General features: G+C 45.1%; 1 protein-coding gene across 7 annotated transcripts in view; it reads left to right on the top strand.

Annotated features, from left to right (window-relative positions):
* Nucleotides 1-15,509, top strand: part of SH3PXD2A (SH3 and PX domains 2A) — a 244,194-nt gene that overhangs the window by 169,313 nt on the left and 59,372 nt on the right. For 5 of the 7 annotated variants that reach the window (XM_039708749.1, XM_039708750.1, XM_039708747.1 and 2 more), the window contains one exon: nt 7,115-7,246. In XM_039708749.1, coding sequence (XP_039564683.1) covers nt 7,115-7,246 — 132 coding nt within the window. Of the gene's footprint in view, nt 1-3,192; nt 3,439-7,114; nt 7,247-15,509 lie in introns of those variants that run through there. The other 2 variants (XM_039708753.1, XM_039708751.1) reach the window with 2 other exon arrangements.

Genomic DNA, 15,509 nt, shown 5'->3' with positions numbered 1-15,509 from the left:
GTTCTAGTTCACGTGGCCTTTCAGTTTCTTATCCAAATGAATCCCCAGTTTCCAAAACAGCTGTTCTTCAGTCCAGATCTGCCATAGGCTGTATCCTATGATGTGTCAAGCTGGTAGATCAGACTTGAATTTGGATGTGATCTTTACCTATGTAGTACATTTATGTGTCCTAGCTAGGCTGTGGCTTGGAGATGAGAAGAGAAGCCAGTTTCATGCTGCCCAAGCTCTAGCTGAGGTTATGAACGTGCTCCATGAAGTACAGACTCTAACCAAGACATTAAAGTGGTTTCATTTTGTACTTTGGAAAGAGATGGGTGCCACACAGCCACATCCTGGGAGGTGCTGTGGTGGGACTCTAGTTTGGTTACCCTGGCTGCTGTTAAAATCCTTGGCTGGTTGCTTTGTGCCTTGTGGAGGGATGGGAATGTGTTGCACCACTGAGCAGGACTAGGACGAATGCCAGAGTATATTGGTGACTTCAGCCTGGTGGAAGACCCAGTTTGGCAGCTGTGTGAAAATCTCCAAGCAGTTTAACAGATTTGTGTGCAAAATACTACTTAAGTATTCTTAACTGTTGCTACCTGTAACCTAGTTGGTTGAAATCACTGTTCAGAGAGCCAACTTTCCAAGAAGGAGTGGAAAGAGGACTCAACTTTTTACTTTCACCCTCCTGCCTCTAATTTTTCTTGGCTCTATTTTAAAACCTAGCAGATCAAAAATAAAAAATAATAATCCCGAGACCAATAGGCTCCACTTGGCAAAGGTCAGCACTGAATTTTTCTGTTGGTCAGGATTTCGTTGGAAATGCTGCTGAGGGCTGTAAAGAGGAAAGAACTGAACTGGAGCAGCTGCTTGAGAGAGCTCCTGCCATTTACCATGGGCCAGGCTCATTCCTGAGGCTCCCCGTGGGGGCTGTGTTTTGCTGCAGGTTGTAGCTGTGTGTCACACACGCTCCAGGGCTGGAAGCCACAGTCTACAGTTAAAGCTGCCACTTGTCCCAGACTCTTGAAGGCTCAGCCAGTGACAGAAATTATTACGTGTGTCCTGTGGTGGGGAATTAATCAGGCATCCAATTAATTTTTTGCTGCTGTGATTGCTGATCATAGTCTCCTCTTGGTGGCAACGTGTGCTGTTGGCTACTATTGCCCCATGTCCTGAAAGGCTTGCAGAGCACACGAGCAAAGAAGGTGGATGGTTGGAAGAAGTTTCTCCCTCTCACTTAGGGAGAAACTTCTTGTACACCAATTACAGCTGCCAGGCTGGGGTGAGAAGGTTTACATGCTGACCTGGCCATTGCTGGGTGCATGATGCTCAACCTTGTTTTCTTCTCGGGCATTCTATGGGCTTTAGACAAGGTTTTAGGCTGAACTTCCCTGGCTTTGAGTCTTCTGCATTACATAGGTGGTTGGATCCAAACCATTCCCTTTCTGCATTCCACCCATCTCTGTCTAATAGCAGTGTCACCTGCTTCTGAAACTCTCTTCTGAAAATGCAGTAGAGTGTCTTTGTGCTTTGTAAAAGAGCTACCTGGCCAGGCTCAGGGAAGAACTACAGAAATCACAGTGTATTAATAACCCATTTGATAAACTTGCCCAAATGTTTTTCTTCTATAATTGGCAATAATCCAGACCTTGAGACTGGCTTTGTACTGAATTTCTGAAATAACTGTGGGAGGTGATAAACTTTTGTCTCTGTCCCTAAAGCTTTGTGGCTCAGGGCCGCTACACCAAAAGCCTCTGAGCTCTGAGGCTAAACACTATTAGGATTGGGAGGATTGCTGTCTGGTGGGAGGGATGAAGATGAATCCCCTTCACTCACAGCTTGTGGCAGTAGTAGTCTTACCTCCAGGAATAACTGATGTATAAATACAGCCTGAATTTTGGTAGTGGCAACGGGGCTGAAGCGTGACAGGCTGCAGTGCAGGAGTATCTAAGAGATGAGTCAAAGCCCTGATTGTTTAGGGCACACAAAGAACAAAAAATGAACAAAAATCCAAAACACCAAGACAAGAAAAAAAACCCTCTCACTGAATAGAAGCGAGATCCTAGACTGGGAAACACAGTTTTGATCTGAATCCATGTTGTCCCCATAGAGATTTGTAGCAGGCTTCATTAGTCTCATCTCACTGCTTATTCTAGGAACTGGTTATTTTAAGAACTGCTTTTCCAACACTGCTGTGATGTGATGAACTCTGGTGTACTCTCACATGCATTACATGGCAAAGCCTGTTTTATCTTGTGTACAATGCACACTTAACCCAATTTTTAGACAGACCTAAGCTCTCTGTCTTAACACTATTCAGGTTAAATCACAGGTAGAAGGCTTAAAGGAAACATGCAATTTTAATGTTTATATATTATAGTCATGTGGTCCTTCTGATAAGAAAGAAAAGAGATGAAGTTTTTAGGGGAAGGAATTCCATGTGTTTAGAGCTGGGTGTGTGATTGCTGTAAGGGGTTAGACTGGTCTGAAGATTTTAAGTAGGCTTGCTGCTATTCTGGGCTTTTTTTTTTCCCTTCATCCTTCCCCAGAAGGACTTTTCCAGAGATACATAAAAGTTTACCCTTCAAGAACTGGCTTTAACGAGAAACCGCAGCTCTAGATCCAAGCTACCACAGTTACTCCTCCCTGTGCGTGGAAAAGTGCAGAGCTCTGCCATTATCTTCTGGAATGGCAGGACACTCGGGGCCGTGTCTGCCAGGCACCCCAGGCTCTGCACGTGTCCCAGCAGCTGTGCCCATGTCGGCAGGGCTGGACTACCTGCCAGTTGGTTCTTCAGCTGTGACTCACCCCTGTGGCGTTCACTGGCCGTTGCTGTGGTTTTGGCTGCTTCTGCAGGACTTCCACTGACCAGCCCAGTACTAATTCATTTTAGTTTTAATCTGTAAACATTTGATTGATAATCATGAAAGAGCAATATAAAAGCCTGTGCACTGTATGGTTTAAAAGAGCAGACATGTTTATAGCCTGATAACAACAGAGTAATCTGGCAAAGATCAGGAGTCTCACATTCCCATATCCAGATGATTTTATTTTTGGAGTCCAGTTGGTGGTTTTCATTTTTGGCTATTGCAAAACCATCATAGGCCCTAGCTGTTGCAACACAGGAGGAGGAGGATGATGTTGTTGGAACGGACGTTCTGCGCTCTTATTTAGGAGGCTTTCTTTCACAGTCGTTGCTGGTCTCCGAGTGTAGCAGGAGGAATGATGCTCCCTCCTCGCTGCCTGGTGAGGGGGACAGGGTGCAACTGCTGTCACTTAATAGTGCCAGCTGTGAGGGGCATGGACAAGCTCCAATGACATTTCTGCTCCGCCCCAAGAAGAGAAGTGCTGAGGTGAGGAGCGGGAGGATTGTAAAGTGGAGCCCTATGGAGAGGAGGAGGGGTATCCTCAAGACTTTAACCGGGAAACGGACTCGAGGCAAAAAGAAATGGAGAGGCAAGCAAACTCTTATTTCAGCCAGCAATCTGTGCTCTGCTCTGGGGAGGGCTTGCAAGTTGGAGCTTAACCAAAACACTAATTCTGCTTTTTTGGAGGGAGAGGAGGGGGGACCTTTACCTGGCACATCACTGTTATGCTGTCCTCTGCTCTCCGTTTCTCCTGCCTGGGCTGAAGACGCTTTCTAAAAAGTAGGGCTGTTGTGTCAGGGTGGCGTTGCAGTTGCATGTGAGCTGGCTGGGGAACTCGTGCCATGCTGCATCCCTGTCCCTGGTGTGCTGACACTGAGCAGGCTGTTACTGTTCAATGCATGCTGTGTCCTGCGTTACAAATTAGACCTAAACTAATTGGAGGGATGCGGAAGCGCCCAGGGCTGTGGGTGTAATTGGTGCTGTGCTGCCTGTGGTGTTGCCTGTCTTGTTCTTTTGAATCCCTTTTGGAGAGTCTGACATAGTGTAGCAGCAATGTTGTGGGCATCCTGAGTGTCACTGAGCAGTAATTCATCTAAAGCTTGTGGGGGATGGGAGGCTGAGGAGGATTAGAGTCCCTTACTCTACTGACTGTGCCTGAAGGTAATGTAGTAACAACCCAAACCAGGCTACCCAGAAAATGGTTAAGGCTTTTGGTTACTGGAAGGAGCTGTTTCTCTGTCTTTTCCTCCTCCTCTTCTTCCTTTCTTTGCTCTTACTGAAATCTTTCCCCATTGTGCAGTACGTAATCTTGGGTGACCATCACTCCAGGAGCCACAGGGACCCCACGCCTCGAAAGGGGGATATCCTCTAGGCATGATCTGCTGCAGCTGTAAATGAACAAGTTTGTTTGACCTTGGTTACTTCCTAGAACAAGGAATTTATCACCCTATTTTTTTTGTCTTAATAGGAGCCCTGTAACAGTTATACAAGCGTCTGTTAAAACAATCTCTTAATTGTATGAGTTCTTCCAGCCACTGTAGTGACAAAGAAATCCTCCTGCAGTGACTACCTTATCCAAGGCAGGGCACAGCAACCCAGAGAAACCCTGCTGGGTTTCAGATATGAGAATGCAGATATAACCTATCTTGCCAAACTGTTTTAAGTGCTTTTTTTTTGGCGTTGTGGAGGTGGATTTGAAGTGCTGCTTCTCCGTGTTTCCTGGCAAGGGCATTCCCCTGGCACACGGTCCCTGGCGTGGCCTCTGTGGCTGCTGGTGGGGTGTTTGCCAGCCTGTGCTCCAGCCTGGTCCTCTCTTTGTTCCCAGCAGGGACACATGCATCACATGAACGCTGCTCCTGCCAGCAAGCCTGTGCAGTCTTTTGGATTTTTTTTGTCCTTACGCCAGTCCCATGAAAACGGCCCAGTAGGTTGGAGAAATGAAGGCATTTGAGTTCTTGGTTTAGCAATTAGCTTCCTGCATGTCCCCTGCTCCCCTAGCCACTGTTTGGTCCCTTTTGCCTTTCTACACATTGAATTCTCTGCTGGGTGCATGTGCAGACGTAAGTCCATGACAGCTTTTGTTTCTAGTTAAAAAACTTGTATTTTTCTCAAGACTAAAACAAAGTAGGGGTTGTAGGTATTACTTGCCTAAGCAGGTTGAAGAAAGATTATAATGCTGCTGGATTCTGGACTGGAGAGAAGACTGTGTGGGATACAGTGTGAAACAGGGGAAAGCATCTCATTGTAGTCTAGATAGCCCAACTAGCACTGGTTTAAACCAGAGTGCATGAGTCAGGTTGATTGATCATGAAGAGAAACATGATGCTTATTTGGAATGGACAGCTATGGTGAAAATTTGTATTATAAATTTCCATGTTGTCAGTTCATGGTCTTCTCCTCCTATTCCTGCTACTGGCTGTGGTTCAACTATCTATAGAAAAGCTAAATCTCTTAAACACAGGCTTCTAGAGGAGATGACTCCTCTTTAAAGAAAATTAACTTACGTAATTTGAGGAGAGGCAGAGGCATGCTTAGGGAGCAAGTAAGTCTTCTAATTTTCTGGATTTCTTAAACCTGGTCCAAGGGGAGGCATTGTGATAGTGTTTCCCTTCAGGAAACAGTTGAATTAATTGCTTTTTTTTTCTAGGATTTTCATTTCACAGGATGCTGTTTTAATGGCTGAGGCATTCTTTACCCTTTCTTGGCAGGGATGCTAATTACTTGTCTGTAGAATCACTTTGCATCTCCAGACCAAACGCACACGAACATGCTGAGTTTGGAAATATAGCACCCAGCATCCTGTGCTTGACTGTCAGTCCCTTGACTTTTCTGGTGGACAGTTTCAGACCATGCTGCTTCCTTCCCGTCTCTTGTAGCCAATTTGTCATCAGAAATTCAGGAAAACCCGAAGTCTGCTCCTGGCTGTGTCCCTGTTGTGTAAAATGGGACATTCAGCAAGTTGTATATCTGCTTCTGCCTTCCCTTTCAATCGACATCTTCATCCAGAGCGACAAGAACTGCCTCTTAATATGTAAAATGTTAATAATGCCAGCGAACCAAACAGCTGTAATTGAGAAAACCTGTAAAATAATTTTGCATTAAGGCATGTTGGCTCTCCCAAAGTACAGACCTAAACTGAGAGGTTCTCATGACTTCCCAGGGCGGTTTCTGGGCCGAGCACAGCCGCTCTGTGCCGGGGCTCGGCAGTCTGCGCTGTTTGTGTTGCGCTGCAGCCGAGATGCAGCGAGGGCTCCCTCCACATCTGGCACTGTGCTGTGCCTGCCTCGTGGCTCCTCCTCGAAACGCACGACTTCGGTTTGGGGGTGAAAAAGTCAGAAATATTAACAATTTTTTTAAAAAGACCAGTGGTGTGGGGGAAGGGAGGAGAGCGTTATTTTGCACCTTTCGTGGCCCCTGTTGGCGTGAGCGCCTGCTCTCATTCATAAATGGCTCTGACAGCCGAAAGCCCTTGCTCCGAGGAGAAATCAAACAACTGGGGGCTGGCTGCGAGGGCTCCAGAAGGGCGATGCAGAGGGGGAGCCGAGCCCGTCCCGCCGGGGCTGCGCTGCCGGGGGAATGCGGAACCGCGGGGCGGGCGGGGGGCGGCCCGGCTGCAGCAGCGATCTGGCGCTGTAACTTTTTTTCTTCTTCTGTTTCAAGTAAACACTCTTCCCCGCCCTCCCCTCGCTCCCTCCACCCCACCTCCCTCTCTTTCAGCCCCGCTCATGTGTTTCTATTTAAGGGCTGCAGTGCAGACGAATATGATTGGCATCTACAGCCCCCTCTTGACTTTCAGCTCAAGCCTTTAGAGTGGAGAAGGAGCTGAGCCGCCAAGGGGAGAGCTGTTTCTTCTTTGGGTTTACTGGGGGGATGGCTCAGCTGTGGATTTGTACTGCTTCTGCCCAGGATTTTTTTCTCTGAATGGGAGCAAGGATTGTGGAAACCATGTTGGGAAGAGGTTTATTTTCAGAATCCATCATGAAACTGTGCAACTAATTCACATTTTTGGCTCCTTTTTTATATTTTTTTTCCTCCCCTTTTTTCTTCTTCTTCTCTCCAATGTCCCTCTGTGCTGCTGGGTTGTGGGCCAGAGGAGGCTGTTTCTATATGGCCAGCCATTTGGGGACATGCTGCGAGCCAGGGTTGTTTGCTGATTCGCTTGGCTCTGGTGACAAGTTGGCCTGTTGTGAATCGGATGGACGGAGGTCGCTCTCAAGGAGCCATGGCTGGAAGCTGGCTTACGGCTTGCTTTTTCCCTTCCCCAGGTGCTGATGCTAGCTCTGAACCCATGATCCTGGAGCAATATGTGGTGGTGTCCAACTATGAGAAGCAGGAGAACTCTGAGATCAGCCTGCAGGCTGGAGAGGTCGTGGATGTCATAGAGAAAAATGAAAGCGGTAAGTTATATTTGCTGCTTTTCCCTCTTCTAATGGTCTGATTTTTGCATTTGTTCCTCTGCTTTCAGTTTCCTCATCACTACTTGTTAGCTGTACATTTGCTCCATCTGGTACAGTTACTATGTCTGGCAGAGGATGTTGAAGTTTTTCGATGTTGATTTGGGCTGGGGGCCAAATGTTGCCTTCTACTGTAAGAATGTTTCATAGGTTTTGTGTGTTAATTAGCCAAGGTACGCTAATGGAAAATGAAGGTGACGGAGAGAAGGATCTGCAGCTAATGAAGCTGATGTATAGTAGGCTGCTATAGTTGCCCTGCTTTCTCTTCAAGTTTCTGTCAGTATTTCCATTACTAACTCCCTTTGCAGAGGATTTATAGGATGAGTGTTTAAAAATTGCTTGGGATGAAACTTGGCTTGACAGCTTAGCCCGTGGCCCAGAGCTCAGTAGGGAGGGGAGAGAATGTGCGTAGATAAATACGTGGCCATGCACAGTTTCAAAACTTCTTGCAGAAGTGTTAATTGGGGAATTCTGAGGCAAACAGGCAGGGGCTGTAATGTCAAAGCAAAATGAAATCCCCTTCTGCCATGTGTGGAATAACCAGCTTGCACTTGGAAAATGAGATTTTTGGCAAGTGTTTGTATAGATTTCTTTTCTGTACTCTGACTTTTGGATGCCTGGTCGCTTTGAGTTGGGCAGAACACATGCAGGAGGCTGTGTACGTGTGAGTGGTTGGAGTGGCTTAGCAGCTGGTTTGAATAACTGCCTGTCTTCAGCAGCTCCCCCTCCTCCTCTCCAGCTCTCCTTGTGTATTAATCCAGAGCTGTTGTCCAGGACTGGTTTCCAGCCCACTCGTGACTTGTGTGTCCTCATCCAGAGGAGCTGCTGACGTTTGGATCTGTTGAAGCCAAGGCTCACGTTGTGGTGCCTACACATTCAGGGCTCTCTCCACTGGCAGGCTCTGGAGTATGCTGGGCACAGCAGAGCTTGGGAACACTCGGGCACTCTGATCTGAGGTTCAAATTCAGCTTCCAGAGCTTTGAGCCAGGTTATCTAGAGAGATGACCATGCATTGTATTTTTTTTCCCTTCTTTTAATGGAGTGGTAATTTCTGTGTTGTATGAGAGCCTCATGCTTGTTTGGCTCAAAGTGATACAGTCATTTGCTGGCTGGTGATTTCATGTGGAGTCCAAAAGGATTGTGTGTGGAAAGGCACAGGCTGGTGTGGGCAGAAATACCATCTCCTATGTACTGACTGTATCATCCACAAAACTAATGGAAACCAAACTGCTCACTGCCCCACTTAACAGCAGCAGTTTTGATTGAAGAGGGAAAAATGCCTTCAGTTCTTGAACTGTGTCTGGCCTAGTGGACAAGCATCGTCCCTTCCAATCCTGCAGCTTCTCATGTCAATAGTGGGTGTCCCTGCCATCAGAGCAAGCCTGGTTATATTGTGGCAACTTGCATTCATGTTCATGGTATCCTTGTCTTGGCTAATGGCTTCTGGAGCCAAGGGAATTAATTGGGCTGTTAAATAATGCAAGTGTCTGAATTCCAGTTGCAGTTCCTTTGTGTTTTCATTTAGTGTGGCCTCTCTGCCTTGCCCAGTTCAGACCACATTGTATTGAACCACATGGTATGCAGAGATAGAAATGGAGAATTCAGGGTTTGAATTAATTAGTAGGTCCTGGAATGGGACTCTTCTCAGGGAACATCCTTGAATTTGGATTATGCTTCTTGAAACCATATTCTGATGCTTGGCAGCCAGATTCCTTCATGTCCATATAAACAAGAAAGGAAATTTGAAGCCTGGAATTCCATGCTCTGCTTTTGTTCTTTATATATATATATATACAAAATAAAGATATCTATATCTTTAAAAAAAACCCAAACACCTACAGATAAGCTCATAAGTCACAGATTGGTGATGGAGAGAGCATCACTTGCTTGGATGCCTTTTTTAACTGTTCTTGTAGGGAGCTCATGATTTAGTTGTTCCAATAACAGGACTCCAAACAGTCTCTTAATTCTTCCCTACACTAGGGATACCACAGGAATGACTTCAATACTGTATCTTGTCTGTTCAGGTACAGATGAACGTTTGGAGGGCATGTAATGAAACTAGCAAAATTTTGTCAAAATTCAACTTTCAGAACTTATGAATTATGACTTAAATTTGAGTATCTGCTTAGTGTAAGCAAGCAAACCTAGAAGATGTGGTTATGACATCTAAGAACATGGGGATATAATTTCCAAGAAAATAAGATTATTGGGCTATGCACATGTGTAATGCTTTATTTGACTGTATGTTTGCCTTGTAAGTGTTGTGAACCTCTGCCTGTGATGTATAAATTAGGCTCATTCTTCTAATCCATGCAAAGGAGATGCATGGTCAAAGGTGACTTGGATGTCACTTGCAGCAGAGACAGTGTCTTCAGTGGAAGGAAGGAGAAGTGGCTGGACAGCTTGTTAGCTGACAGCTGAAAAGTCCTGTCCAACTGGACAGTGTGGATTGGATGTGATGTTGGGCCAATATTTTGAACTTCCTTGTATGTACAGACATGTATATAGCATATCATGTCTGCTTTGGGTGTTTACCTGTACTGTGGGGAGGTTACATGTGTAAAGGCACAGATGATTGTTTGATTTTAAAACCTTGCCTGAGTGGGATTGCCTGCTGATGCCAAGGACACTTAAATGGTTCTTTTGTTTTCTGGAGCAGAAGAAACTTTAACTTGGCTTTATTGCATGGCTTTCATAGGAAAGAAACACCTACTTTTTTCTGGTCAAATGTCCCTATGTTTTTTACAAAAGGAGCGTCACAATCAGTTTCCAAATGATGGTGCACTTTTTACATCCTGCTGGGTGCTTTCTTCTGCACACTTCTACGGCCTGAGCTACAGTTACCATCTTTTCTGATCTTTTCTTCCAAATTGTGTGCTTTCCTAAAGGGTTGTAAGTTGTGCTTTTTCAGAGCCCAGTGTATAGGGCAGAGGCAGAAGGAGGGAAAATATCTGGTATATGATTTATTGAAGCCTTATCTGATATTTCATCAAGCTTCTTTAGCTTCACCTTAATGTGTCACACTCTATAGTATTGCTCAGTGTTAATTTTCTCATATAAGAGATGGTGTTTAAGGTGTCTCACAGGTAGATATGTACAAGCCCATTTGGTAGGGCCTTGTCTCATTTGGTTTTCTCTTTCACTGAAATAGTTGGATAAGTTTTGTGCTAGTGAAAGTTATTATGTGGACATTATTTGAAGTTCAAACTTCTCTCCACTGTTATGACTTAAGAGTAAGGTCAGTGTAGTATATGTGGTGAATAATTACAAAACCTTTAATCTGAGTTGTGAAGCTTTAGGGTCACTATAACCTGGTTGTTGCTGCAATTACTGTGGAAGCAAGCCTTGCTAGACTTAAATAAAGCTGTTGTACTTCAGAACAAGTTATTTAGTAATGTACCAGCTCTCAGGCTTCAGCATTTGGTTTTTGCAGCCAACACCTGTCTTGGCTCAACAAAAGTTGTCCTTCAGACCTTAATTCTGTTTATAAGAGCAAAATACCCAATGTGCCTGTTGTATCTGATGAATACTTATCTGTTTCTTTTTTTCCTTAGCTGGGAGGAAAATCTGCATGTAGTAATGCATCAGGAGAAAAAAGGAGGTTTACAGTCTCTACAGATGTTGTCTGGAAAGGGGCTGTAGTTACAGGGCTTGTGTTTCTTGCTGGAAGTGACTGTGATTTGTTTAAAGGCATGGTGTAATCAACCTGCTCTGTCCAACACTATCTAAACATTTCTGAGTTGTTTCAGAAAAACTATGTGAGTAGTTGACGTAAGTCCTGTCTGTCGACTACATAGGCGTCTTTTAAACCTTAACCAAAAAAAGCCTCGGGGAATGACTTAAAAATGTATTTCTGTTGCAGAAAAGAAATGTTGTGACTTTAAAGCAGGAATCTGACAGATTTCTTTAAGGTGGAAGAGGGAGGGCCAGAGCACCTCCCTCTCTGCCAAGTTTTGCATGGATGTGGCTTGAAATGGTCAAGCTATAAACTGTGTCGGCAGTGTTTGCAATGGAAAACCTGACAGGCAGTGAAGTATGAGCACAGTCCCAGGCACCTCTGCCTCTGCTGCTGCTGCTCTGCCTGCAGGCAGGATGGGAGCTCTTTCCTTGCAGCCCCTGGGAGCCCTGCCTGCGGTGGAGACGTCGTGGGATGGTGTTTTCAGCTGGGCTGAGCAGGGCTGTAGCCATTTCCTCTGCAATTACATAACTGCAGACCAATTTTCAGTGTTACAGTACATGTAATACGTAAAACAAGGCTATTATGGTTAGCGTAACTTTATCAGGACCCAAAGGAGTCTCTGGGAAGGGAGGCTGCTCTTCTCGCTTTATCTGGGATGTGGACTTGACGCTGAAGTATCCATGAGGAAGATCTTTGCTCATCTGGGAGACCTGGCTTAGAGATCCTGGGACTTGCTGGTTGTCCACACAGTGTCAGGAGATGAGTGTGTGCCTGGCAGTGTCCTCTGCCACACCATTTGGTTTCACTGGTGCTGCCCACTGGCTGCCGTTGTGTGACCTAGGAAAAGGATGTAGAAAGGCAACAGCTCTCAATTCCTGGGGATGCACTGGCTTCTGTATTGGAAGCTCCCTGTTCTTAGATTAAGGGCTTTTGGAGTTAGGCTTCTGCCTCTTCATGGGGAACACAGCACCCTTTATCTGAAGGTGTTGCTTTCCAGGGTTAAGTAGATTTATTTGGTACCAGAAAGAGCCAAGATTACTTTCACAGTTAATTGCATCTTGCCTAAAGGCACACCCTTAAAGTGTTCTAAGTAGAAACAGAGAAATAGGGTTTCTTGCAACTCATGGACCAGTCTTGCATCTTTATATCTCTTCTGCCATGCCTATTTTTGCAAGTAGCATTGATTTTTCTTTAGTGTTGGTCAGGCTTTTGTTTTAAATGTTGCAAAGATCACTGTTTCTATCTTGCATCTGCTTTTTGCTGCTCTGCCTCTTTTTCTAGGTCCTTGTCTTTGTGATCCCCCCTCTATGCACAGAAGAGACTCTGTGCACTGCTTGCAAATGTCTCTGAGCATTAGTATTATCATGTAAAAGCTGGCCAAACCCAGTGCACTTCTGTTTATTCTAACAGATAAGTGGCAATCTGGCAGCTTTCTAGGTTTCAAATGTGGCTGTAGCTCTAGACCAAATTGCAAATGCAGTTTCTTAGTTTGCTTGTGAATTGTCAATAGCTTTGCATCCACTGGTCAGGTGTGCTACCAGACACAGAAATTGCCAACACTGTGCTTTATTTCAGGTGCAATTGGTGTGTGTTGGGTTCCTTTAGAAAGTGACCTTTTTGGTTTTTTTTTTTTTAATGTAGCGTTTCAAGAGAGTTTAATTCATCAGATATGCACGACTTGATTTCTGCTTGTACCCCCAGCTTTGCCCTGCTGGTTGTTCTGAGAAACTACTTCAGTTCTCTGTGTTTCTACTTCTTCCCAGTGTGTCTGTGTATTTGAATTTTAAGCCTTGTAAGAGACCAAGGTCGTGATATAAAAAGTAAATACCCCCTCATACAGCAGCCCCTTCCCTTCTTGGTCAGTCCTTGAGCTGTGCCTGGAATTTGAGAAGAAACAAACACTTCTGTAGGTTGAACACTTTTCCTGTAGCACCTTTGGCTTTATCCCAGAGGACAGGTTTAGGTGAGACACTAAATACCTGGGACAGCTTGTCTAGCTGCTGCTCTGTGTACCAGTGTTCATAACTCTCTGACAAGGAGAGCCAAGTTTAAGGAAGGACCACCCCAAACCTCTTTTTAGAAAACAAAGCTGTGTAGCCTTCAGGGTCCATTCTGAATGCAGTGCTGCCTTGCCATGTGTCCTGCCTCTCTGGCACCAGCCCAGCAGCAGAGGATACTTGATCCACTTATGAATCAGTTCCTGTCCTGCTGCAGTTTCTGTCCAGTGTACATACTAATGCAGTCAAACACAGGCCATCTGAGGAGGCAGGGTGGGTGATTTGGAATTTTTGGCTAGAAGTTACTGGAAAGTTGTTCAATGTCATAAAAAACAGTGTTTGTAGAAGTTCTCTCTCCAAACAGGGACAATGCTGGCAAAGCAGAGATGCTTTCCCGCTCCAAATGTTTGCAGCTCAGGGCTGGAGAAGGGCTGCTGTGGGCAGGCAGAGGTTCAGAGCTGGGAGTAAGGATGCTCAGTGACACTTGCTTGTCTCACTGCAGCAGTGTCTTTGTCTTCAGGCTTTTTGGAGGCAGTGATCAAGGCTGGTTGTTCTTTTGCTTTGTTCTGCAGCAGTATAAGCAAAGCATCCTGTTGGTGCATCTGGTTGCAAAGGGTGGGTTTTATTTTAAATTTTACCTGTCTTGGAAACTGCTGTCTCTGGAGGGAGCCTGGGTGCCTTGTTTTAAAGTAGTCAATGGAAATGGATATTGAAAGGAGGAACAGGGACATCTGCAGTAACCCAGGTTCTGTGCTGGCTCCAGGGGAAGCCTGGGACAAACTCAGAGCAGAGAGGTAAAACTGGATGTGGATGTAGCCAAGTTCTCCTGGAAATCAGCTCCTTTCTGGGAATACAGTGCCTGACCAACCCTGCAAACAGGCACTCCCTCTTCCAGTGGCCTGTTTGCAAAATGTAGAATGATGGAGAGAATTTACACTCACACCAGAAACAGCCGGGTCAGCAGGAGATGAGGAGGAGCCCTCCCTCCTCTGCTCTTGCCCTTGGGAGCCCAAGGGTGGGGTGACACTCTCTAATGACTTTAGCAGATGCAGTAAGCTGGAAGCAGCCCTTGACAGCCTACCCTGAGCTCTCTGGTGATTGTTTTGTAAGCTGTTTTCTGAACACCTTTTGTCTTGCCTTTTTCCTAATCTGGTTTAATTTTTAACTCTGTGACTCTGCAACCATAAGGAGGATGGTAGTTGCTTTCTTTTTCTGGATGTTTTACTTTAAGCCATCAAAACATGCTGGTATGGCTGAAGCCTTCGTTTGATTTTCCAGTTAAACTTGAATTTATTGTGCTCAGAAAGGAATCAATGCCACAACACTTCTGAAGTTGTTCCCTCTGAGCTGCAGTTCAAGGCTGCCCTGTACATAGGTTTGAATAATAAGGGATTGGCACTGAAGTTCCTAGGCCTGCCTTGAGCATCACCACACCAACACCTCAGGTGAGCTTGGGATGTTGCTGCATAAAACAAAATTCTTGAATTATGAATGTTTTGTGATATTTACGTTGCTATCTTGTGATGTCTAAATGGCTTCCTCTGCCCCACTTAGTAACTTTCATGGCAATTGACGTTTGTTTCTGTTTAAGAGCTTGGCAGGCAATTCTGTGTTGGAACCACAGCAGGGTTTTTGTTTTGTAGTGGTCCTCTGTCACTGTGGAAAATGAGGTTGTTCTCCACTGCCACCTCTGAAATGCCTATTGTTTTGTGACCGTGCCAAGGGATTAAGGTGGGCTGCTACTTTTCTGCTGATGCAATTTGTTCCAGCCCTGTGACAGGGGGAGTGTCTTTTTAATTGTGCTGTGACATTTCCATCCCTTCTGGGAAGCTCTTCTGCATTTCAAAGACATCCTTGCTTGGTTTTCCTTTGCCCAGCTTCAAATTGCAGTTGGTATTTGCTCTGCCTCCTTGATGACAAGCTCATTAAGAACATTTGAAATATGTTTGTCTGCTAAAACTCTGCCCTTGGCAGTGCCTCCTTCTGCTGAAGCTTTCCTGGGACGCCTTTGGCTGTTCTGGAGCTCTGCTGCTGGGGGTGTTTTGCCTGTTGGGATGGAGTTGTTGACTGTGGCTTGTGTTATCAGGCTTCCCACTTGATTTGGGAGCAGCTCAGTGTCACACTAAAGTGGCCTTCAGTGTGTTTATAACTAGTACTGATGTCCTCTTGGGTTCGTAGTTGAAGGTTTCAGAGTAGTAAGAAATTAATTACTGTTTTCCAAGCAACACTGCCTCATTTCATTCCCCTGTAGAGGGAAAAGATTGATTAACAAGTCATAGAGACAGAAAAGATGTCATGGGGTCACGTTTCTCTAAAGCATTCTCCTCTTTAACACTACCTATCAGATCCTTTTTATGTAGTGTTCACCTTTTAAAGAGTTTTAAAGAAACATCTCTCCAGATTAAGTCATAAAGCAGCTTCCAATTTGAAACTGTCCTTCTAGAACATATTTTTTCAAATGTTTTTGGCTATAATGTGGTGTTTATATTCATTTTTCTAGTCTTACTCCCATTGTTTGTCTTAATCT

The sequence above is a fragment of the Passer montanus genome, unplaced genomic scaffold (genome assembly GCF_014805655.1).
Source record: "Passer montanus isolate IOZ18808 unplaced genomic scaffold, ASM1480565v1 scaffold21, whole genome shotgun sequence".
Taxonomy (NCBI): Eukaryota; Metazoa; Chordata; class Aves; order Passeriformes; family Passeridae; genus Passer; species Passer montanus.
This window is presented reverse-complemented; position numbering and strand designations above follow the sequence as displayed.